Source organism: Drosophila innubila, chromosome 4 (assembly GCF_004354385.1).
Source record: "Drosophila innubila isolate TH190305 chromosome 4, UK_Dinn_1.0, whole genome shotgun sequence".
NCBI lineage: Eukaryota > Metazoa > Arthropoda > Insecta > Diptera > Drosophilidae > Drosophila > Drosophila innubila.
The window spans coordinates 489497-515106 of NC_047625.1; the positions used below are offsets into that span (position 1 = coordinate 489497).

A 25610-nucleotide genomic window follows, 5' to 3' on the forward strand; every position below is an offset into this window, starting at 1 on the left:
CATAAAGTCAATGTATGTGGGTTCTTTTTTTTGTATTAATTTGAGCTTCATTCAAATGTGTGTATGTACTTATACATACTAAGTAAAACATTTAACTTCAGTCAAATGTATTCTAATCAAAAGAAAATTATAGATTTACGTTAACTATGCTTCCAATTCTTCTGTGTTTTTTTATTTACATTTTAATTTAGATGTCTTAACGATAACTTAGTTAGTGAATATCACACTTGAAACGGCTTTGCAATATTTTCCGATTTATTTATTGACCATTCACCATTACCTTTATATAAGCAATTAGTCTACACTATGTTTTTATTTATATTGTATTTCAACAGCTCTACAATTATTACAAACAATTGATGATAGACGGTTGAATCAAATATATTACATACATATATGTCATAATTATTAATGAAATAATTTTCAAAACAGGGCCAGAATTTGTGTATGTATACTATTAATTACAAATTATCTGTATTAGTTCTTGATAAGCTACTTAAATACGCAATAAATTCATACGAACTATTTCTATAGTATGCTTATCTTTGCATTAATATTGTTATAAATTATCACTAATTTTTATCACGCGTATATTGCCCGTAATAGAGATACAAGATAAAGATACAAGATAATATTGAATGTATATAAGTACGTTTTGATGATTTGCATTATATAATTAGTAATTACACTGATTGGTTAATTGTTCCATTTAATTTTAGTTGCTCTAACTGTAAGTAGGCATAATTTAATAAAGAGGTTAATATTAATATACAGCCTGCGCATATCTAGAATTATATAGTATTTACATATGCACATAGTATATACTAATATATACATACAAATAAAATGTTATATACAATTTACTTACCATAAACACATAGTTATATTATTACAGAAATAAACAACATTAAGAGCAAAAGTTTCTCGTAAGAAATTATACATAAATAATGTGACCACAAAATTAGTAAATAATATTGATGTAAAACACATAAGAATAATACAAATCATATACGGTTTAATAAAAAAACCAACATGTTGACAAGAGAATATTACCCATTTCTTTCTTTTGATGTGTACTGACAATTTCTACATGACTTGTTAATGTAAGTATGTTCCAAAACTGGTAAATTTTGTCATTTTTCTGCGTTTTTAGCCGTCAGCCAGCATTCATAAAAAAATACTTGCAATACTTTAAAAAAGTGCTGCACACTTTTAGTTTCAAAATTTTGAAAAAGTGCTGCATACTTTTGAGCGGTGATTTATAAACAAAAGGCAGGTATAATTTGTCATATAAACAGAAAGTTGGTCGTAACTCGATCATTTCAAGGATAAGGCGATTGTCCTTTCGCATACAGATAGTCCTTATCGTGTCAACTCCAAATAAGCATAAAGGAAGACGAAAGTCCTTGCAGGACAGGAGATAAACAGAAATTTATACATATCATCTTGGTATCGTCACTTCCCTCGATAGCAGTGTTACAACACAACATTTAGCAGATTTTTCCACAGATAAAAACATCAATTAGTTGCTAAATTTAGTTGGTTTGTAAAAGCCACTTTAATAAAACTTTTAGGCCGGTATTTTCAGATTATATATAGATAAACTTTAATTAATTCATGTATATTAAATATATGTATTAATACACATACTTAAATATTTACGTGATTATTTAAGCAACTTCAATATCGAAATTAGTTTAAATTGGTTAATTATTTAAAAAGTAACCATAGCTAAAACGAACCATTTTTGTATAAGTATTCAGTATGGGGATATAAATTTCGCTAAATACTACTTAAATATTTAACCTTATAATAATACACACATTTGTTAGAGCTTAAGCTTTGAATACAATTTTGTCTTTCTACTATAGAACGGTTTAACGTGGTTACAAATGATTTCGTTTTGTTTCCAAGCACGACAAAACCAGTAGAATACAAATTATATTGGAATAAATCTGAGAGATATGTAGCCTTTAACATTATTTTATTTATTAGTTTACAGTAGAAATAAATGATTAATTGAAGTATTCATAATATATAAAAATACACATATTACACAAATACAAAATCTTTTTTAAATAATAGGAAATCTGATAAAGAAGAATTTCAGAGTTAAATCGTTAGAATAAGGCAAAAGCATAGCAATAATTACTTTTGATCAGAAAATAGAATAACTGAGTATTCGAAACAAGTGTACTCTCATCAATTGCAAATAATTTTCCAAGGATCGTTGAACTTAAATTTGACAACAAACAAAATCAAAGCAATATTACCATATAGTTTTCCAATTTTAATTATCGCCCTAGCACAGTGTCAATTTACTCAATTGCGTTGATGAAGAAATAGGCATATAAGCAGAATTAATTAATTTAAATATTTAGTATATATTCAAGAGGTAATAATGTAATGCATATGTAAATATTGAATGCTTCAACTTGACATTAAATTATGTGAAAACTAATTTTAAGTTTTACAGATATATAAGTGTTTTTATCAGTAAGAAGAACTATCGTCGTTTCAAATGTACATGATTGGTTTTTACATTATAGTAAATCAATTTATATATTTGTGTTTATTTCTGCTAAAACGCTTTTCATAATTCTGATTATATATAATTAATTTAATATTGGAATGTTGTTTAAAGACTCTACTCTATACATACAATTTCCAATAAGTGTGTGGTGTGTGTGGATTTGTGTGTGTGTAAGTTTATCTTTGTATTTAATCTATCCATTAAGTATTGGGGTTAAATAAGCTATCATGCGTCTGTGGACTTGGCTCAGAAAAGCTACGAAGCTAGTATTAGATGCTGGACGTCAGTATACGATGGATACAGATACGATTAAATCCAGAAACTCCAGAATATTGCCAATTTTCAAAACCATCCGCCAGTTCCTAGCTTTGAGCTAAGTCCACCAATGCCTTTACCAAGCAAATTGCCAACACGGCCAGCGACAACGTTGGTGACAGCCGCTGCCTGAGCAGCTTGGACTGCGATTTTTGGCTTTGGCAGGCTCCGCGATGCATGGGTGCCGGATTCATCACCAGCATCATCCACGTCCCCATTATGTACATCGTCACAGTTTCTAAACAATTTTAAAATATATTAACTATCATATATATATATCGTTTAATCGTTTATCGTTAAATAACTTACTCATCCCCCTCAGCCACATCGGGCATTGATAGCGCACAGGTTGCCTCCTCAGCTGTCATCCTCTGTGCCACAGTTTGATATGCTTTTGAATTAAGCTTGTCCTCCAGAACACCCTGCAGCTCAAAGTCCGAATAGATTTTCTAAAAAACACACAATCAATTTCTCAATAAATGCATATATAAACAAGTCGGGAAGGCTATTTATTTAAAGAACTAACTATCTAATTATAATAATATCCAAATTTATAAAATCTTCTGCATACTTTCAGGAGCTTGTGTTGCCTTAAGAACTTTGATTAGCTGTTACTGCTGTTCTACTTGTCCGATCTGCTGCGACTAAATAGAATAATAGATAATAATAATATATATGCGGGGGCGGAAGGGTATTCTATATTCTATTGTCTCTGAGATCCTTTTTGTTCACCCGGACAGACATGGCTATATCGACTCGGCTGAAGATGCTGATCAAGAATATATATTCTTTATATGGTTGGAGATGCCTCCTTCTCGTTGTTACATGCATTTCAACGAATATATATACTATATACCATTTTACTTATTTTTTTAATAAAGAGTATTATTATATGTGTTTCATATTTACCTTAACGATGTGCGAGATGGACGTGACCTGGGCATAGTGTAGGGCGTGATCCATTCGCTCTGACAGCCAATTTGATAACATATTTACTTGCTGAGAATACCACTGCTCGAAGAAGTTCAGAGTCCAGAGATCATCACCAATTTTACCACGTATTTGATCCATATTGTTGCGAAAGAAATTCACATAGCCCTGACCGAGATCCTTCCCTGAGCTCGACACGTTCGTAAAACTGAGGATCGAGCCAATCAGACTACCCTCATCATAACGCGCCAATTTCGACAAAGTCGACTCTAGCACTGACATAAGTTTGCCACTTAGACCTTGTGTCATCGCTACATTCGCTTTGTCGATTTGATCATCGATTTTCGCATGGAATTTGTACTAAAACACAACAACAACAAAAATAAATATATAATAGTCTTATGAGTGTGTTAAATTATAATTTATTACTTACAAGATCGATACCATCGATGGTCGTTAATTTAAAGCTTTGATTTTTAGCATCTAATATCACATTTACCATAGCGCACATCTCCGACGGTATTATATAGTCAGTCGAAATAAAGGCAACATTTTTCTTAAGCCAAGACTGAAACGATGAGTCCGTTCGCTGTATACACTGTTCAATCATATCCACAGCCATCATCTTCAATCTCTGTTCCAAATGCTGACGGAATTCGGCGTCTGGCCAGTGCAGATCTCTGATGAACGATTGCAATGCGTCCAGTTTCCAGAATAGATCTTCTGAAGTCGCACAGCCATTTCTGAATGCAAAGTAATTACGAGAAGAATAGCAGCATATCAAAATATATAGGATGAAATGGAGTAGAAATTCAAATAACAACTAATTAATTAATAAACTTTGTTTATAGTAACTGCAACTATCGTAATTTTTCAATATATTAATTATACATTATATACATACATAAAAATTGTTTGCTGATTAAAAATCTCTACTAATCAAACTCATGAAAATTAAATTGGTTTTAAGTTCATTTTCAGTCCAAATATGGTCACGTTCTTTATTAAATCTTTAGAGGATAATCTCTCTAAAACGTGTTTCTTCAAAGTCAAAGTCAAATAGATTTTGGAAATTTAATAGAAAAGCATTTCAGAAATATCTTAAAATTTCGTGGATGCAATTCAAAGTTGACTCGAAAATTAAACGAAATCGATTCCCCTCACATTTAATTTTGGCATTATTTTGTAAACTTATCAATTGTTAATTACCCACATATACACGTATATATATATATATATATATAGAGATGTGTTGTGATGTCAATTATTTTGTTAAATAAAATGCATCTACAATATTAATTGCAATCAAAACATATTGGCAAATATCTGTAAGTAAGCAATGAAACTACGTAAACTTTGAAAGGATGCGTATTCTACAACAATTTCTAAAACTGATTAAATGCATAGTTTTTCCAAATTGACAATTTGTAATTAAAAATTTGTAATAAAGTGGTAGGAAGCACACACCAAACTTAAATATAGCATTAAGCTAGCTGACAATCTCATTTGTAAGTCAGTTAATTAGTAAATAATTATTAGCAACGTAATTAATTGCTTATAGACTGCCAATAATTTTGTTCAGATCTGTATCAATGCAGTCAATACAGTCAAAATTGGAAAAGGATAAAATAATAAGATGTATATACTATAGATATTATTTATCAAACAATTTGATAGTGGCTGTGGAGATGGTATGATGGGTGAATTGTAAGTATTAAGTATCTAATTTGTTAAAATGGACATTAATTAAACATTTGTATGAGTTATGCTTTATGCTGGCTAAATTCACTATATAAAATCAACTCTTTGGCTATATAGTATGCATGATGCAAATTGGCAGAACACAAAATGCAAATGCAAATCGAATAGTTAAGTTATATATTTTGTCAGTAGAGCATTAGCAAATGATTGTAAGGTGGTTAGGTGCAAATCAGATCACAATCACAGTTCAGTTTAAAAACCTCATTTCATCAGCACCGGCAGCAGTGCCCCTTGGTAGTTTCGGCACATAGAAATTGACCTGATCTTTCTTGCCGCTTAGCAGTGCCGCCGGGTTGAGAGCTGCCGTGTTTAATGCCTGGGCTGCATTGTTTAATGCGGCTGGGTTCAACGCGGCGTTAATCCTAAAGTTTTACAGAAATAGGTAAATAGTTATGGCAATATGTGAACGGCATATTCAATTTACTAAACATGAAATGAGACGAGATCGAGAGCGAACGAAGGACAGAGAGAGAGAGAGAGAGAGTTGGTTAAGAGCAGACTGCTCCTCTTCTTCTTCTTCTTCTACTGGGCAATTCAACTAACTTGTGGACATACTTATGTACCTACATCAAATTACATATACATATTTAATTTGGTTTTATTTATTGTTTATTGAATTCCATATTCAACAAAAATCTGTCTCTCTAGATAAGATCATATTTATTTTTCCCCAGCCTATTTTTAGGTTTAATTTATACAAAATTTTGACTTTTTGGAATTTGTAGGTACATAAGTATGTACAATAATTAAATATGCAATATTTTTTAACAATTAAAATTTTACAATAAAAATGCCGAATCTGAATACGCTGATATTATTATTATAATTTGTTATCACTTTCATAATGAGACCGTGGATGCGAGCTTGAATAAGTTTTGAATTTGAGAATGATGGCTTGATCACACTATTGACTTTCAACACTTACCCTTTGCTTTCCCAGCGCTCTTTTTCAAATCCCTTATGAATCGATTGTGCTATTGAGGATTCCATAAGATCCACGTACCGTACCACCAATGGGGCAAAAGTATCTCGCAAGTGCTGGTGAAACCGCCCATTTCGCAAGTTATCTACACATATTAGACAGTATTACATATTACACATATATGTATATTAATATTAATAAAGTATCCGTCGTTTCAACTTACCATCAGATCTTAAATAATCGTTAAGAATTTGGAATAAGGGAAAAGAGTCCCATGTATCTGGTGCTTGCTCAGACAATACCCGATCCATGTCAACTGCGAAAAGAGACCAAAATATCTCAGCATGTTCAACCAGAAGATCGCTGAACCAAGCAAATGCCTAAAGAAAAAAACCAATAAAAGCCAATAAATATTTTATGAAAAGTTACTATAAGTTTTGATTGATTTTAGCTACTTAATAAAAAATTGCACCATCTTATTTGATACATATTTGAGATAAATGATGATACAGTTCCCTGCGGTGTATGATATGATGCGAAATGATATGTATATTATTATTATGTACACATGTGAATATAATAATGCTCGATTAGAGTGATAAATATACATACATATTACTTATTTATTGTTCATCATGATATTTTTGTAAGTATTAGAGTGGAACAATCATCATTGTAAAGGAAACATGTAAGATCCTACGACACACATGCATTTAATTTATTAGGGGAGTCACCACTAATTGATACGATATTGAATTTGTAGCATCTTCTCATTTAAATTAATAATACTATACATCAATATTTAGAGAATCGGAAATGGAAGAGGAGGCACAGATAGAGAAAGATTTAGAGACAGACAGATAATACGAGTAAGTAACCTACCATTTAATGATGAGACAACATTAACTGAATAATAAATATACATATGTACTAGTAGTAAGTATGAAGAATATGGTAGGTTATACGGGTATAAGCCAAACACACTTAGAGACATGCTCAAAACCTGGTTGCCTGGCACTTTTACATGCATTTGATTTGAGATAATACAAATTGATCACAATAAGATCACATAGACATATTAAAATTGAAATTGAAATAACTGACTATGTTCTAATAAAATAATTGCTAAATTGAGAAAATAAATCGCGGGACAAGATCCTCTATATCGATAGTACAATGTCTATATAAACATAGTCTTAGTATCAATACCTGTCTCATCCTACGTATTATATTTATATTATAACTGAATAACATTTTATTCTCATCAAGTTTACTTATAACTGATATGTGGGTAAACGTAAAAATGTTAAATATGTTTTAAATGTTGAATCATTAGTGGTTGTGTCAGTTATGTTGATGGATGTGCGAAGCTATGAATATATAGTATATATACATATTTAATTATATAGTATATATATTCATTTGAATGCATGTTAACTATGTGTATATGTATGTTAGTAAATGTGTGTTGAACGATAGATCTAAATATGTATCTCTATCTTGCTAAGATCATATTAAAGAGTAACTGATTTGTAGAGTATGTAGAGTAAGAAGAGGAGAGTACGTGCCGTTGGTACTGGCGGTGTGTACACCGCATGTGTGGGCATACAGTATCGGAACGGAGGCGGTCCGACACTAGCACCGACTGCGCCAGCATTCAATTGACCCTTTGACATTGACGGTACTTGGTCCATGGATCCCTGACCAGAAGCAGAGGCTGAGGCAGAAGTGATATCAGTATCGTCTCCGCCTTCCTTTATTGCCTTAACCTTATCCTTTTTATCATGTTTGCGCAGCTTTATGTGTAAATCGAGTATACAAATACAAATGTACTAGATACATACGAGTTACATTCACATATTAGGAATGTACAAATGTAATATCTTCAATTACCCAAGTAATTAGATAATAAATGAATATTCAATTATATATAAGCATAACTATTATAAATTTCAACATAAGTTGTTTGCTTTTCAATTAATTTTTATAGGTTTATCGTTATGAAGTTTATTAACAAACAAAAATATTGAATCACAGTTAAATTAAACAAAATAGATATGAATTTACTATGAATTGATTTTGTGCATAACTATATGTAGAGATATTTTTTTTTATGCAATTAAAATTCCAATTCTTCATAATCAGTTGGTTATAAATCTCCGGGTTTTATCAAAAAAACAAAGGTTTTAAAGAAAGAATAATCTAACTAAATTCCTCGTTAAATCATTTAATTATTAAAATTTAAAATATTCAACATAACACACAGATTTAGACATAGGTGAAATATCACTTTTAGCTTAAATAAATCGTTGGATCTAAGCTATTTATAACAAGTGTAATACTAAGTAATTGCTGTCGAATGGGATGAGAGAAAAACAATGTAATTACACATACATACGTGTATAGTATAAAAAAGTATCAAGTGAGCACATTTTAAAATATTTTCAAATAATATAAAAGGTAGTTTCGTTATTTGTTAGTAATTAAACAAATCTTAATGGTATAAACATTACAGGGTTCTTCAAAATGCAAAAGTGCTGCGACATCCGAGTGAGCATATTCAGATTCAAATAAAAAATTCTTATCACAAATTTACAACCGCATTTCACATATTGTACGTATTTGGTTGAAACAGTACATTTAAATAACGGCTAAGTACATAGAAAACAGTTATCACAACATGTAAGACTTTTATCAATACTTACGTACATTAAATAAACAAATAAAAGCGCAAAGTCGAAAGTGTCGACTACTTAATACCCTATACCCAGACCTAAGAATTCTATCGCGTACATAATCAAATACATACATTAAAAATCAAACTAAGTCTTTGAATAATTGATGTGTTGAATTTGCAATAATAATTTAATTTTAGGATTAATTATACACATATATTTTGGCTGATCTATTAACTGACATGGACACGTTAATACAGATAAACGGATAAACGGACAGACAGACATTCAAAATTGCTATTTTTAAAGTGGCGATTTTTATTCTGGTAAAGAGTGAAAAGTAAGGATTTAACAGCTGTTTATAATGGCCACAATGACTAACCTCGCCGTAGTGTTCCTCATTCTGCTGTAACAAATCAACACAAAGTTCGGCCAGGTGAATAAGATCCTCAAGTTTTTTGGGTGGTGGCACAATCATTTCCCCACGTAAATCCTCTGTAAATGTAAATGGGTTTATAATATTCATATGGATATGTATAAAAACTGAATGAATTGTTGGGCACCTTCAATTTTAGCTTCAGCAGAGAGTCGTGTGTAGTTTACAAGTGCTGCGGTTTCCAGGCTCTTTTTAATCATTTGACGCACCTCTTCCGGAGGTACTGGAGTCACAATGTCCTTCATAAGGACCCGTTCTAGCAATGAGAGTGTAGCCTTGAGAGCCCCTTCGGGTCGACCAAATGGAAAGCAATATCTGAAATTTGTTATTTGAAACTCCAGAAGTTGGCGCAGACGTTCTTTTATTTCAGAAAACTTTTCCTTTTCTTCATGCGTAATACTGCCAACTCCATCAGGTCTAGAACAAAATGACAACGTGTTAAGTTACATCGCTGTTTTTTTGATCTTCTTAATAACAAACACTACTCAACCTATTTCCATGTACGTGACTCGCACAGAAAGCAAACGAATAATGGATCAAAGTGGGATCAATCATATACTGTTTTTCAGCGCGATCCAAAAGGTCGGAAAGATAACATAAATGTCTATAGCATCCCCGGACACCGTATCGGGCGCAATATTCGTCCAAAACAAATACTTGTCCTGGACTAAACCATCCCTGTAAATACAGCAAATAATTATATAGATTTAAACAAAACTAAAACTATCACATTATTCAACAAACTTACCAGAGATGCGTAAGGATCATTTAACCTATATTCGAGTGTTAAGTTTTGTAGGGTCTTAAATAAATTGGCATGATCAAATGTACACGGATCCGCGCTTATATAATCTTCCATGCCATGCTTTCGTGCTTTATCCGCATCTAAATTAAATATATGTTGAAAATACAATTAAATACAATGATTACGAATACAAACAGATTTGATATGATTAGGTCAAAAGTGGGATATTTTTAGGAATATTTTAAATATCCCATTAAGTCTTTTAATTGTGGGTTATTTAAAATTTTCCTGAATTACCCATTTTTTCAATATATTCTATTGGAAATTTTTAGACAACTTTGAAATCTTATAACTGTGTTAAATCTCAACCAATTTTTATAGTCAATGTCTTTTTAAACAGTATTTGACTTCTTAATTAATGCTGCATTTAAAATATTTTTAGTTTTTCAATATTTAAAATTTTCATAAAATTACACATTTTCTTAATTTTTTCCCTTGTACATTTTTGAGCAACTTTGAACTCTCGTAACTTTGTCAAATCTCAACCAATTTTAGTAAGCGATATATTTTTTTGACTCCTAAGTTGATGCTGCACTTTAGATATAATGTGAATTAAGACATATTTAGATTTTTCCTTAAATTGCCCATTTCTTTTTCCCTTGTAAATTTTTGGACAAATTTGAACTCTCAAACCTTAGTCAAATCTTAACCAATTTTAATGAACAATGTCTTTTTAAACAGAATTTGAAATATTAATTTTAAATATGTGTTATTTAATTTTGCTAGAACTACCCATTTCCTTAATTTACTTCTAAAAATACCAATTTTTTCAATATTTTCCGTTGTAAAATTTTTGACATCTTTGAGCTCTCATAACTTTGTCAAATCGTTATTAATTTTAACAAGTAATGTCTTTTTCAGCAGTATTTCTCTTCTAAATTGACGCTGCATTTAAATTAATTTTAGTTATTGGGTATTTAAAATTTTCGTAAATTATCCCATAACTAAAAATAATTTATTTGCAGCATCCATTTAGAAGTCAAATACTGTTTAAAATACATTGCTTATAAAAATTGGCCAAAATTTGACAATGTTATAAAAGCTCAAAGATTACGAGGGAAACTTACCTCCTTGAATTTTGGACATGGCCGAATTCTTGTCCTGTGTGATAGGCGGCGTGGGCTTATGTGATTGACCTGTGGCTCTGTACATGGCCATTACCCATAGACTGCACTCATTCTCGTCATCACAGGCGAATGCAATGCTGTCGCCTTCGCGCACAGCGTTAAAGAAGAATCGACCACCGTTTAAATCGATGCCAAACATGAGATTAGCTATGAGACAAGATTTAAATAGGGAAAACATTAAGAAATATATACGCGTATGTCTATATTTTGACAGTTTACATACCACTGGCAGCTTCAATATAGTCCACCGTGTATCCATCCAACTGCATCATCTCGGACGGCTCGGACTTCTTTTCCTTATAACTGCACATTGCGAATGTATATTGAGAGACTTGGACTAAAACAAAATAACGACGTTTCCACTTTTTCCATACAGATTTTCCAATAGCGTAGAGGTTTCTAAAGTATTATACATTGTTCATATTTTTTTTTATATATTTTAATATTGATATAATAATGTGAATTTCGTCAACATACCCACAATGCTTCATATTCAGAGGCTTATCAAGTCTGCAAGCTATCTTGATCCGCACATCCTGATCTTGTAAGTTTTTGGAAACGACCATACGGTGCCATTCAGGTGACTAAAGACCAAAGAAATATATATAGAAATATATATTTTATTGGAATCATTTTAAGTATACTTTCGAGTATAATAATGTTTCTCACTTTTGATGATAATGGAGAAGGCTTTATAGTTACTTTCCCTAACTCCTTGTCCTCTAGAGCCAGCATTCCCGGATTTTCGGTGTACAACTTGACTTTAACCACTGGCAAAGGGTGAGTCGTTGTAAAATCACCTTGTGTGTCCCACCTGAATGCGGGTTTTAATTAAAATATTACTTATGGAGAAAAAGCTCAAGAGCACGTTATTCTTACATAGGCTTGGAGGCCTCGGCTTGATCAGTTTGCAGTTTTTCACCATTCTCAACCTCCATCGTACAATACACAATTCGATTTGGAGCCAACGATTTGAGACCTTTTACTTCCATAACAATAACTTCTAGTTGAAATGTAAGTACAACATCCAATTTAGTCAATTGTGTGGTGCCATCTTCAGAATCACCCTCTAGCTTCGAAAGAGATCCATGAGAACGTAGAATCATTTTTCTTATTTTATAAAAGACAAGTTTAGAGATTTTAAATATAGTAAACATATTCAATCTAAACATATTTGCATCAAAAACTTACAAAAAAGATGGTGTGCTGTAATGCATTTTTAAAAAAAGAGAGAGGGAGAGATAGTTATAAGCCTTACATGATCGATGAATACACCGATTATTACCTATGGTTGTAACGCTTCAATTTTTGAAGCCCATATTTACTGTCCATATTGCCCTTGGATACTGGAAGTGATTCGAGATTTGCCATCAAAAGATTGATGGACGATTTGAGTTCCTCTATGTAAAGCGACTCCATTTCCTTTAGCACAAATTTTGGCATAAGTTTTCGGTTTTTCTCCATTTCTCCAACCCGCTGCATACGACCATCTAATTCACGTCTGATCGCTGCTGCTTGCTCATCTGCTGAATCAAGCTAATACGAGAATATTAAAATAAAATATTAAAATAATAATAAAGATCCACTTTCTTACCATTAATGCGTTAAATAAGATTTGATGCTCAAACTTTTTTACAGATAATATCTGTTGAAACATATCATAGAGTTGTTCCTTGGACAGGATAAGCTCACTATTCAGCGACTGCTGCATACGCGAGGGTCGCTTTGTATCTTCTTCGCCGCTGCCCTTGAGAATAATGTCGAATTTGGCCATCCACGATGTCAACACTGTTTCCTTACTAAGACCATCAATCTCCGGCAATGATCTAAATTATCGAGTAATTATAATTACAATGCAGTATTCGTATTAATTTTTTTTTGTTTTGATGTGTATTAGTAATATATTAAAAGCACTCACCTTACGCGTTTCTCAATGTTATTGCGAAAAACTTCCCGAAAATCATGCTGCGAGCATGCTCCAGATTGAACCATCTTCAAAACTCGCTCGGATTTTAAAAATACATCATGGTAACTTTGTACTGCATTTTGAAATGCTTCATCAGCCATTATCTGTGTTTCTCCCTTCATAAAGGCCTAGCAATGAAACATAAATTACAATTTGGAAGTTCCTGTTTCCAAATTGTGTTGTAAACTTACCTGAAATCGTTGTGTGATTATCTCTAACTGCTGTTTAGTGATTTTCGGTTGCCTCTTTGTCATATCCGTAGGTTGCTTAGCGTTAAAAGGATACGATATGCAGCGCGATATAAAGACATATAATTGAATGCGTCTCTTGCGTTCCTCTTCCTCCCGCTCATGCTTCTCCTATTTTAAATTGGTAGTTATTTATGTAGTACAATCATAATCATAGAAATATTTAGTAACGTTGTATACCGTATGCTACCTCATACGAATTCCGAAATTTTGTTTTCCTACAATTTTTTTTATCGAATTTTCGTATTCGGAGTAATATTCTTCGACTTCGACATTCGTATAGGAAATCGTTATATTTATATATATTCTACTCACATGTGGATCTCCGGAGGCATCGTGTTTGTCACTGGCCATAGAGGACGATGGTGAAAGTGGTCGAGGCAGCGAGTTAGCTCTCGATGATCCCACACTTTGATTCAGTGTTTCTTGAGAAATGCCACTAGATGGTGATGATAGCAACGTTTGATTAGTACTTTGGGTTACCTTCTGAAATCGGGCCTTTAACGGCAACCTGTTAGTGCCTAACAGGTGCGAGTGCGATGAAACATCAGTAGTCAGTTTTTGACCGTTGAAATGTGGGTGCGAGGATAATATTTGGTGGTGTTTATATTCATAACCGTGTTGTCGATTTTGCTGATGGACTGTCGGGCTCAATTGATGTAATATAATTCTATTACTGCCCTGCTGCTTATGGATTGCACTCGCTCTATGCGCCCCAATTTAATTTAACCGTTAACCGATCAACCACCAAATACGATCACGACCACGATCATATAGTATACAAATTAGTATGGAATATTTCATGTATATTTCCAAATGTTGATGAGATTGATGGTCGATATGAATGTATTGGTTCACTCAATAATAATCATTTCATTTTTTCAATATTATAAATGCATAACATAAAAGTGGATATTTATAAATATATATGTATATATATAAATATATACTTATTTATATTTGATATTGTTGATGCAATTAAAGGTTTTTTTGTATTATATTATTAGTTATATTGATATAGAATACGGTGTGCCAATTATTTATATTGATTTGTAATTGTTGATACATGTGCATGTGTTAAGAATTTGGATGAACGAAGAAACCCGAAAGAAAAAAATATTGAAAATGAGTTTAGTTTTGCAAATAACAATAGTTACTCTGTGGACAACATTTAATACGCCTAAGATTTCCTTGCACTACTTTCAGTTATGATCCAAAATAAAACAAACAACAATTAGCTACAAATAATAATTATAATCGATAATTAAGCAAGAAATTTAAAAGATTCATAAATGAAGCTCGCTTGGCTTATAAGAAGAAAATTATGTAGTTCTGTTCAATAAATATCGTATATATTTTATTATTCAAAATCTAATAAATTTTTTATTAAGATGTCATTAGTTTTGAAATTCTTATTTACTGAAGAGAGACAAATTTTCGTACTGTATGTAAGGAGGTAAAAAGTTAATGTATTAATCATTCAAAAAGTAATGCCAAAACTGCGTTTTGTAATATAGTGTAAGTTTACAAGTTGGATTACATTGAATGTGCGTTAGTATTATAAGCACGGACTTTGTAAAAATTATTAATGCCATTATATCTATACGAACCTCGGAATCCCATTGTTGGGCACCTCAAGATTACCTCCTTCAGTGCTGAATTGAGATTGGGGTTGATCATTTTTCGATGAACCAATCGCGCCGTTGCCATTTCCAGCAACAGATGTCGATGGTCTATGATTTCCTGTAGAATCGCCATTCTGGGCATTTGGGGCAGTTGTGAGAATTGGTATAGCCCCCCCTCCAGTGCTCGATGAAGATGGTCCGGCAGCAAGTGCCACAGATTTATGTGGAACTGATGAAATTCTCCCTCCTTTGCTTGGCAAATTAACAACGGTATCATCTTCTCCCTCTTCCTCGCTGGAGCTTGGGTCAATCATCGTCAAAAGTGCTTCAACAAAGGGTTTTCACAAGCCCTAAAAGAAATCGTGGTGGATTGCATATATGATAATCATTATGTATTTCCAGAAATATTCCATCATAAATATGCGCACACTTTCTAGAATTCGCATTCAGTCATCATCCCAACAGTTCTTAACAGCTTAGGTTGTATTCAAAATATAAATTGAGAAATTATCGTAAAGGTACGAGTTCATACGAATTCCGTATTTTTTTTTAGGAGTTACAAAAAAAAAGAACAAAAAAACAAAGAATACAATTTTACCAATTTTTCCAAACTAAAGAAGAAGAAAATTGAAATCATAAGGAATTTCAACGTAAAACAATACTCAGAGTACAAAAATTAGGAAAAAAATTTGGAAGACAAAAATTAGAATATTCAAATATGAAAAGTGACTTTGATTTTGGCTTTTCCTAATTTCTTCCCAAGTCTTCTTAATTTTTTGTTTCGTAATTTTTGTATTCCTAATTATTGTATTCCTAATGCCTGTTTTCCTAAATTTGGTTTTCCAATTTTGATTTCCTAATTTTAGATTTCTAATTTTGTTTTCCTAAACTTTTCTTCCCAATTTTCGTATTAGTCGCATAAAAAGTCGCATATTTTTTTTATTTTTATTTTATATATAAATTTATATACATATATATATAAATTGTTGAATTTGTCAAAACACTTTTTCGACTAACTGTATGTATGTTTGTATTTGTAGCTACAAAATTCGTAGCACAAGTGAACTACAAGAACAAGAACAAGGGTAACCCCAACCCACCTTGAACTAGTTTCTACCATGTGGTACCAATAAGGGTGGAAAGCGATTCGAATGCGAACGCGAACCAAGTTAAGTGTAGTCTCTTGGTCATGTTATGTAGAAATTTAAATATTTCACGTTTTGGGAATTTTAAGATGTCAATAATGACTTTTAACGGATGCGAATAACGGATAACGTAGGCTGATAACGGATGCGGATAAGAGATTGCACTAACAACGGCATCTATAATTTCGATTAATACTTGAAGGATACTGTGTATATCACTCACACATGCAAACATCCGAATGGGTGGGAAGAAAGTACTCCCACCTCAATATAATATAGATGCATATACATACATATGCATATCGACATGTTTGTTACAGTTTTACTAACTGCTAATACGAAAATACAGCACATTATTCACTTATTTATGGTATTTTATTCAATATATATATTCAAAAGTTATATACTCACACTTTAAGACAATTCGCACAGATTTAAACAAAATTCTTTAAATCATTTTATTTTACACTTATTCAGAGCTTATAGATTTGCATGCATAACTTCTGATTGGATGAGTCTTTGCCAGTTTCAAAACGAAAATCACCGATACATGTTTGCACAATTCTACTTCAGTTTAAAGAATTCTTACGGTTCATTTGATTATGCCTATATTTCCCATTAAGTATACCGTTTTATAAAATTGATTTGCAATAGTTGGGTCGTTGGCGTTGCCACATGTCCCAAATGCTGCCAGCCTATAAAATTTTCCGATCTGGCAATATGTATCATTTTGGGTTTTTCTTCTACCAATTTCTTAATTTTAAGGCTTTTAAATTTTTGCCGAATTTTTGTTGGAATTTTCAGCATTTTTTAAAATTTTTTCTATTTGTATCTTCTCTACCCTTAGGATGAAAAGCCTCGAACCTTTATTAAAATGTTTACCTTAATCTTATGTAATATTTTTTAAAATTTTTTGTATTTGTATCTTCTCTACCCTTAGGATGAAAAGCCTCGAACCCTTATTAAAATGTTTACCTTAATCTTATGTAATATCAAATTTCCAAAAATTATTAATTTATTGCAAAGTTATGGCACTTTAAAATTAACAATACCTAAATATAAAATTATCGCTAGATTTAGCGACATGGCACCAGCTTTTTAGGTACTAAATATTGTCGAAAGCATCGATGCTTTTTCGGTATTTTGTATTTAGTGCCAATCCAAGTAAAATTACCATTTTATTATCGGAAATTCGAAAAACTAAGCAAATTATAGTTTTCAATTTCTAAGTTACCAATTTTGGCAATATACACACGGCTGCCACTTAATAAAATAAAAAAGCGCCAAAAAAAATGTTTAAAAATAGCCAATTTTACTAAAAAAGCATATTTCGTGAAGACTTCCCAATTCTTAAAAAGCAACCTAATTATTTGCAAAACGGAATTTTTTTAACACGTATATAAAAATTTTTTTAAATCATAAAATATTTAAATTAAACTTATATCAAAAAGCTCATTTTTTTTAAATTAGCAATAACATTGAGAATTTTAGTACAATTGTACAATACATTTATATTGTTGGTAGCGAAAAAATTTAGATCTAAATTACATTCTGAATAGTTTTCAAGAAACTCTTGTTTAAAGCAGAAAAGAGGCAATTCCAATAAAAAAAAAGTGGTATTGCGCCAACGGGAAAAAAGAGCCAGTTTTGGCTCAAAAACGCCAAGTGTGGCAATCGTGAATATACCCAAAGTGCATGCTGCCAGATCGGAAAATTGTGTACCCTTGGATGGGGTGGCAACGATTGGGCCAAAACAGTGTTTTTTTCCAGTGTGTGAATTGTATTAAATTGTAAATGTGCAGCTTACGCAGCTGCAATAAACAATAAGCTTAAAGTTTTGTTGTGTACTTGACATTAAATATAATAGGAATTGTTGACCACTCGAATTGCAATTGCATACACTTGAAATTATTGCACACGCGAAAATATGTATGCATATATTCATACTGTATGTAGGTGCTTGTGTGTGTTTGTATGTATATATACATAGCGTAGACATTCAGCTTGTGTGCGTGCGTGTGTGTGTATGGTGCTTATCGATATTGCTATGTCGATATATCGATAAGAGCCTGTATTACTTCATACATATATACATATACATATTGTAGTTTCAATTGATTGTTCCGAATATTGGCTACAAAACATAGTTATTTTCATAAGTAAATGGAGATATATTAAAGTGAACAATTATAAAATAAAAGTGACACAAATGATTGGATGTGGAAGCAAAGTGGAAGCAAAGTGGAAGCAAACAAATTAAATGCAAATGGAAAGAGGAAGAGTAAGAGTTTAGAGGAAATCAAAAGTTTAGATCGTTATTCGGTTACAAATGCGCTTGTGAATGGAATTTGTGGATACGGATTGATTCAGCATGAACAACAATATCAATTGAATCACAGTCACTATCACAAGTCAAGGTATGGAAATTCCAATTTAAGTCGACTCAACTTAAGCACAAGTGTGGACAACGAAAGGACATTCAAGTTGGGAAATTTGGGACATTTTTGTAGCCATGCTAGGGTATTAAATAAAGACTACCCAAGTGAAAATCGAGTCTATGGAAATAGAAGAAGTTCGGATTCCCCTTTGAAATGTTGCGGAAGATCCTTAGACAGTCAGATTAGGACAAGATCGCGATCGATAAGAAACTGCATTTGGCCAGAAGTTCGGTTATCTAGTAACTTATTTAGCCTAACAACTCTATCTATAGACTTTCGACAAAGATCGCTGGAAATCAAGGGATCAGAAGAATTGAGATACGGAGGGAATGGAAGATTCGAACGGCAAAACTCATTTTTAAATTCACCCCAATTAACTACAGAAACCGAATTCGAATTCAAATGCGAAACTGAATCTGATCATGTGCTCGAATCCGATATATGTGACGAAATACATAATGATAGTACTAGTCTAGATAACGATAACGATAGCCTCACTCACTTCGAATACCAACCAACAAGGATATCTCGTCATCGATTAGAACGCCAAAGCCGATTATCCTCCATTGATTCCAAGACATCGATATCGACATCGACCACGTACAGCGATCGTGATTGTTATGGTACTGCATTTGAGATATTGGAAGACATACCAACGTATTTAACACCCAACTGTACCAGCGAATTTGAAAGCCACCTAGAATCAAAGAATCACAAGAAAAAAGCCTCAAATTCGGAACCTGTGTCGGTATCGGAATCAGTCCATTCAGTGATGTCATTGTCATATAGTTCGCCACAGTTAAAGAAGAATCTGGGCCTGAATCTAACGTCCACCACCACCAAATTCTGTTCCTCTATGATTAATACGGCTGAAGGAAGCCAAATCATACCGTATGCTCAATACAATGCGGAACTAAAGTCAACCAATAAGGAACCTGAAACTGAAACTCCTCGAAAACTCAATAAAAAGCACATCCCAACATCATCGTCATCATCATCATCATCATCATCATCACATCTTAATAATAACAACAACAATAGTAAGAACAAGACTTGCAAGTATAACCAACCAGACCTTCAGCTAAACAACAATATATTTGGCAACGATATGGTTGGCACCCAACAGAAACCAAGTCATGTGCAGTTATCATCAGGAGGCACAGGAGCAAGTGTCTACTCCGGAGTCGGCATCGGAGACTTGGAATCGGTTCCGATTGAAATGAAAATCAATAAGGCAGCTGCATCACCTGCCCTCCTCACAATGGCCTCAATGCCTCAAGCCTCAGGACCAGGAAACGGAACTGGAACTGTACAAGCGCAAGCTCCAAGCGAAAGTGGATGCGGTATTGGAGCTGGAGCTGCAAATCCAAATAATTTAACCCAGCATGCATGTTCAACGATTCCATATTTTAGCAGTAATTATGGAACGACGACAACTCTGTTTCACGACCGCAAAGATCGTAGATTGGAGATCTCCAACTACACGGCAGATTCAACTACAGACGGATGTGGTGTCTCAATATCAGTTCAAGGTATGAATTTGCATTTGCAATTATTATTTTTATTTGTATTTTCGTTAATCATTTATACGTAACTAATTTAATACAATGTAAGTTATTGGCTAATTTTCTTAAATTTTAAAAATTTGTATCTTAATCCTTGAGCTTTTAAGATTTTGTTTCTGAGAATTTAAAAATTGTTTCTTATAATTTAGAAATTATTCCTTTTCCAAATGAATAAAATATGTCATTTGAATAAGAATTTAGAATCGATCTTAAAAAAGGGTCTAAGACATTTAAAGAACGTTTTACATAAAAAATAGGTTAATTTTCTTATATTTAGAAAAGTTTTTCTTTGGAAATTTGAGAAAATGTGTTTTAAATTGCGAAAGTATTTATATATATACAACTCTTTGTCCCGATGCACTGACTGGAGAACAAACCGTTAGACCTAGAAAGCTAAAATTTTTATATAAATAATTTGTATTTGCAGGCAGCTCACTTTCGAACTTAACAACTGTCACACCTGTCACGAAATTGGAGCATTCGCCCTTGGAGCATTCGCCTATTAAGGATTCATCTTTAAATGCTGCTGCTGTGGAGTCACTGTCACTGGCCTTGATATCGTCCCAACAACATCAGCAACATCACAATCAGAAATCACAGTCGATAATAGCCAGCGATCAATACTCATTTCATGAACAAATTATCATGTCTGGTCAACAGAAAAGTGCCCTACAAGATAAGCCAAAGGCATTGGTTGTATCTCCGCAACAAGTCATGATACTTTATATGCATAAATTGACGCCATACGAACGAAGTGAGATCTTGGCATATCCGCAAATTTATTTTATTGGTGCCAATGCAAAGAAACGTCCAGGGATCTATGGACCCAACAACTCGGACTATGATAATGAACAGGGTGCATATATACACATACCACATGATCATGTTGCCTATCGCTATGAAATGCTGAAAATAATTGGTAAAGGCAGCTTTGGCCAAGTGATCAAGGCCTATGATCATAAGACTCATGAACATGTCGCTCTCAAAATTGTGCGAAACGAGAAGCGTTTTCATCGTCAGGCACAGGAGGAAATTCGAATATTGCATCATTTGAGAAGACATGATAAATACAATACCATGAATATCATACATATGTATGACTATTTCACCTTTCGAAATCACACGTGCATTACATTTGAACTTTTGAGCATCAATTTATATGAGCTGATCAAGAAGAACGGCTTCAAGGGTTTCAGTCTACAATTGGTGCGGAAATTTGCTCATTCGCTGCTTCAATGCTTGGATGCGCTCTATAAGAATGAGATTATTCATTGTGATATGAAGCCGGAAAATGTGTTATTAAAACAGCAAGGTCGATCAGGCATTAAGGTAATGGTTTTACCCAAATAGTACAAATTATCAGGAACTGTAAATAATAATTTTTTTGTTTTATCTTTAAAAAGAAAAATTCATTCACTAGTGGTACCTTTAAAATAGCGATGATTTACAAATTCACGGTTTTTATGAATCTACTCACAAAATGATAGTACAATTTGGGTCATACTCTTAAACTGTAACAATAATATTTAGTTTTGAGGACGACTCATAATATAGTGATTAATCCTTGAGCTTTATTTTATTTAACACAAAAAAAGGGATGATTTTCGCTCAAAAATAAAACTTGAATTGTAATTTTCATTTTTTTTATGGGAAACATTTATATATATATTTTTATTCAGTGGGCCAAGACGAACCTATATATTTATTTATTGCGTTAATAAAATGTAAGGAAAATAAAATACTAATGGTATAATCCTTACATTATGAGTTTTATTTTTCTTTCGAGCCGTAAAGTAGAACTCAAAATTAATCTTTGTATTAATTTTTGTAATAAAACTTGTAATGAATACATCCGCCGCAAATTATTAAAAATATATATATAATATAATTGTACCAATATAATATTTATATACAATATCATTTTATACTTTGCAGGTTATTGACTTTGGATCCTCTTGCTTCGAAAGTGAGCGTGTCTATACATATATACAATCAAGGTTTTACCGGGCCCCCGAGGTTATTCTGGGAGCTAAGTATGGGAGGGCCATTGACATGTGGTCACTGGGATGCATTCTCGCTGAACTGTTGTCGGGTCACGCATTGTTTCCCGGCGAGAATGAGAGCGATCAATTGGCCTGCATAATCGAAGTTCTTGGAATGCCATCGAAAGCTCTATTGGCCAACTCAAAGCGGGCTAAGACCTTCTTCAGTCCCAAAGGTTATCCGCGTTATTGTACTGTCCGCACAATGTCCGATGGCATGGTCGTCCTTATTGGCGGTCAGTCACGCCGAGGCAAACCACGTGGCCCACCATGCTCAAAGAGCCTCTCCAAGGCACTGGACGGCTGCAAGGATCCCTTGTTTCTCAACTTCATACGTGGCTGTCTCGAATGGGATACGGAAAAGCGTTTAACGCCCTCGGAGGCCCTGAAACATCCATGGCTTCGTCGTCGATTGCCGAGACCGCCAAGCAGTACAAGTGGTGGTGGAAGTGGAGGCGGTGGCGGTGGTGGTGGGTCTAGCAGTATTGGTGGTGGCAGCATCAGTGGCGATCAATCTCCAGTCACAGGTTAGTATTAACAAAAGCAGGAGTTATGAGTGCTTAAATTGAAAATTATAATCAATAAACTTTACATTCAGGTATTAATACAAATGGTGTCAATGAGATCGCAACAACATCGACAGGATCCGAGAGAGAGAGAGAGAACAGCAATTGCAGTGGACGCGTTAACCATGTGGGAATGGGAATTGGAATTGGAATAAGCGGTGGCTCAATGACTCAATCACCAACTAGCCAACTAACTAACGTCTCTGTTGATCTGTTAGCCAATATCATAGGCAAGACATCTGTAAATTGTAGCACAACTCAGAGAGAGACCTCTGTTCCTGCTCTGCCATTAAATTCATTAGAGAGCAGTACCGCCTATGTAATGCAGTCACGTAATGGGATCAATAGTGTTACCACAAACACCACCACCAACACTTCGACTTCAAGGTATCCATCGTCATTGTCATATATGCCATACACGGCTGCTAACGGATGTGATCGTAAGACAATCGGATGACAATTTGTACAGATACAATATATATTATACAAAACACGCATTTTATTTCAGGCTTATCCAATATTTCCACAATCAACTCGTTGAAGGCAGGTGTCACAAAATCTTTGACTCACTTACCGGCGGAATCAATTACTACCCCAAATTCATTTTCTTTATACGCCGCTTCGACCACGCCTATTTTAAAGGCTGCTGCTGCTGCTGATTCGGGACTTGCTGCTATGAGTCTGGTTGATATGGATATGGACAGCTATAAAGCGTATAGTGCTTCTGATCAACCGCTACCGATACCGATGAGCAACCCTCACACTCACACACACACTCAAACACACGCACAACAAACTTTTCTTAAAGCACCATCGAAGAATATTTAGCAAAATTTGCGCAAGTTTATTGAAATGCATCTTAAAGTTTGAGGAGCGGCGGTAATGTTGTTGTTATTGTTTAATTGCTGTTAGCCAATTTCAATTAACAACAACACAACACACTGCCATACAAGTGATAAACTTTAACTTATTAACTTGGTTATATACATACTATATATGTATGTAAGCTCGATCGCAGGTCTAACACCATTTGCAGGTTTTATGATATATAAATCATATATATGTATATGGGCAGCACTTTAATGCAAAGATCTCAAGCTGGCTAAATTACACAAGCAAAATAATACAACAAATAAAATAAAACACACACACATACAGACCAATTCAATGGCATCCATAAACGCGTTTGCATTTAATTATTAACAAATTAGTCAATGAGACTTTGATATTTAGTTTAAAGCGTATATACATACATAATATCGATTACTGATAAATAACTAACGATTCAACTAACGAGTCGAGTCGTTAGTTGCATATGTTCTCTTCCATCTTCATTTACTGCGTTAAGAGTCTTGCAATAAACATAACAAATAATCAGTATTTTTCGCACATATTTCGACTTGAATCTATTTGGTGGATTACTTCTTTGCTTACGTCTTTACATTTAATACTCGTTAAATTGCCCAATGCCTTAAGAAGTTAATTCCAAATAAAGAAATTAAACCACAAAACCGCAGCAAAGTTGCATCGTATCGTCTAATATTTCATATTGCTCATTTATCGGAACTTTCATATAAGAGATGGAAAAAAAAGATGGAAATATGGTTAGTATCGAAGGGATATTTGCCTTCAGATAATGTAATCCTGAAAAAATAGTTATCTTTGGGGTCCCGCAGATTTTTATACTCTTGTAGCAGATCTACATAATAATACAACTGTCTTTCAATTAAAATACATTGAATTGGTTGAGATATCTTAAAGATACCATCGTTTTTTAATACAATTCGATTTTCAAACAATCCTTTCTTTAACAAATTCATTCAACACAAACACAAACAAACATCATCAAAATAGCTTTAAGGCAGATATACTAAAATGCACCAGACATCAGACAGACGACGGAAATGGAAATGGGTCAGAATACGTATATGTAAAGCCTCTCATTCCGTTTTACGAACCTTTAAGCCTTTATTATTATTTACCATAAATAAATAAACTCCCCTAGACCTCATAAAAATAATAGTGAATTAAAATTGTCACCATCGATATAGATTTCCATCTCTATTTTAAGCATTTCAACTTATCTAATTAAATTTAATTATAATTATTTATATTTTTTTATATGTATGTATAATTTGTTCCTTCATAGGTATTATTATCTCAGTTTTATTAATTTTAGCTTTTAAGTAGGCAATAAAATAAATATTTATATAAACATGCATGCATATTAAATAATGCAAATTTCAAAATTAAACGTTTGAATAAAGTGTTAAAATTGAAAACTTGTTTATTTTTATGACACCATTTTACGAATGGAAAAAAAAATCACCCAAATTTCTCTTTAATTTGCAGAGAAAATGAGGATGAGATTAAAGGTAAGGCCAGACAGGGAAAATATTTAACACATAATCAAACGTCAGATGTTTGCACAAAATAAAAAAATGGTGACTAAGTTTTGGTCGTCGGTCATACGATATGCAAAATCATCGAAATAGTTGGGAATGCTGATTA

General features: G+C 33.1%; 2 protein-coding genes across 9 annotated transcripts; one reads left to right on the forward strand and one right to left on the reverse strand.

Annotated features, from left to right (window-relative positions):
• Positions 1-1828: 1828 nt before the first annotated feature.
• Positions 1829-17115, reverse strand: LOC117781508 (calcium-dependent secretion activator). Of its 6 annotated transcripts, XM_034618315.1 has the most exons (25): positions 16900-17115; positions 15329-15693; positions 14034-14157; positions 13662-13829; positions 13423-13598; positions 13099-13330; positions 12790-13040; positions 12696-12710; positions 12384-12614; positions 12174-12318; positions 11982-12088; positions 11728-11903; positions 11445-11651; positions 10321-10457; positions 10063-10250; positions 9700-9989; positions 9519-9631; positions 8030-8257; positions 6685-6841; positions 6465-6606; positions 5740-5901; positions 4212-4521; positions 3758-4138; positions 3158-3297; positions 1829-3086 (listed from the first exon to the last, which is right to left on the reverse strand). In XM_034618315.1, exons 2-25 carry the CDS (start codon positions 15655-15657, stop codon positions 2876-2878), a joined length of 4620 nt encoding a protein of 1539 aa, XP_034474206.1. In that variant the 5' UTR covers positions 15658-15693; positions 16900-17115; the 3' UTR covers positions 1829-2875. The 6 variants fall into 6 exon arrangements, with proteins under 6 accessions (XP_034474206.1, XP_034474356.1, XP_034474279.1 ...); XM_034618465.1 differs by lacking the exon at positions 8030-8257 and having other exon boundaries at positions 2876-3086; XM_034618388.1 differs by lacking the exon at positions 5740-5901 and having other exon boundaries at positions 2876-3086; positions 16900-17114.
• A 1088-nt stretch (positions 17116-18203) lies between these two features.
• Positions 18204-24280, forward strand: LOC117786709 (putative dual specificity tyrosine-phosphorylation-regulated kinase 3 homolog). Of its 3 annotated transcripts, none has more exons than XM_034625183.1 (6): positions 18204-18261; positions 18658-20458; positions 20919-21820; positions 22427-23060; positions 23132-23539; positions 23608-24280. In XM_034625183.1, the coding sequence occupies exons 2-6, from the start codon at positions 18706-18708 to the stop codon at positions 23925-23927; spliced, it is 4017 nt and encodes a 1338-aa protein (XP_034481074.1). In that variant the 5' UTR covers positions 18204-18261; positions 18658-18705; the 3' UTR covers positions 23928-24280. The 3 variants fall into 3 exon arrangements, with proteins under 3 accessions (XP_034481074.1, XP_034481154.1, XP_034480989.1); XM_034625263.1 differs by having other exon boundaries at positions 18669-20458; XM_034625098.1 differs by lacking the exon at positions 18204-18261 and adding an exon at positions 18290-18460.
• The last annotated feature ends 1330 nt before the right edge of the window (positions 24281-25610 follow it).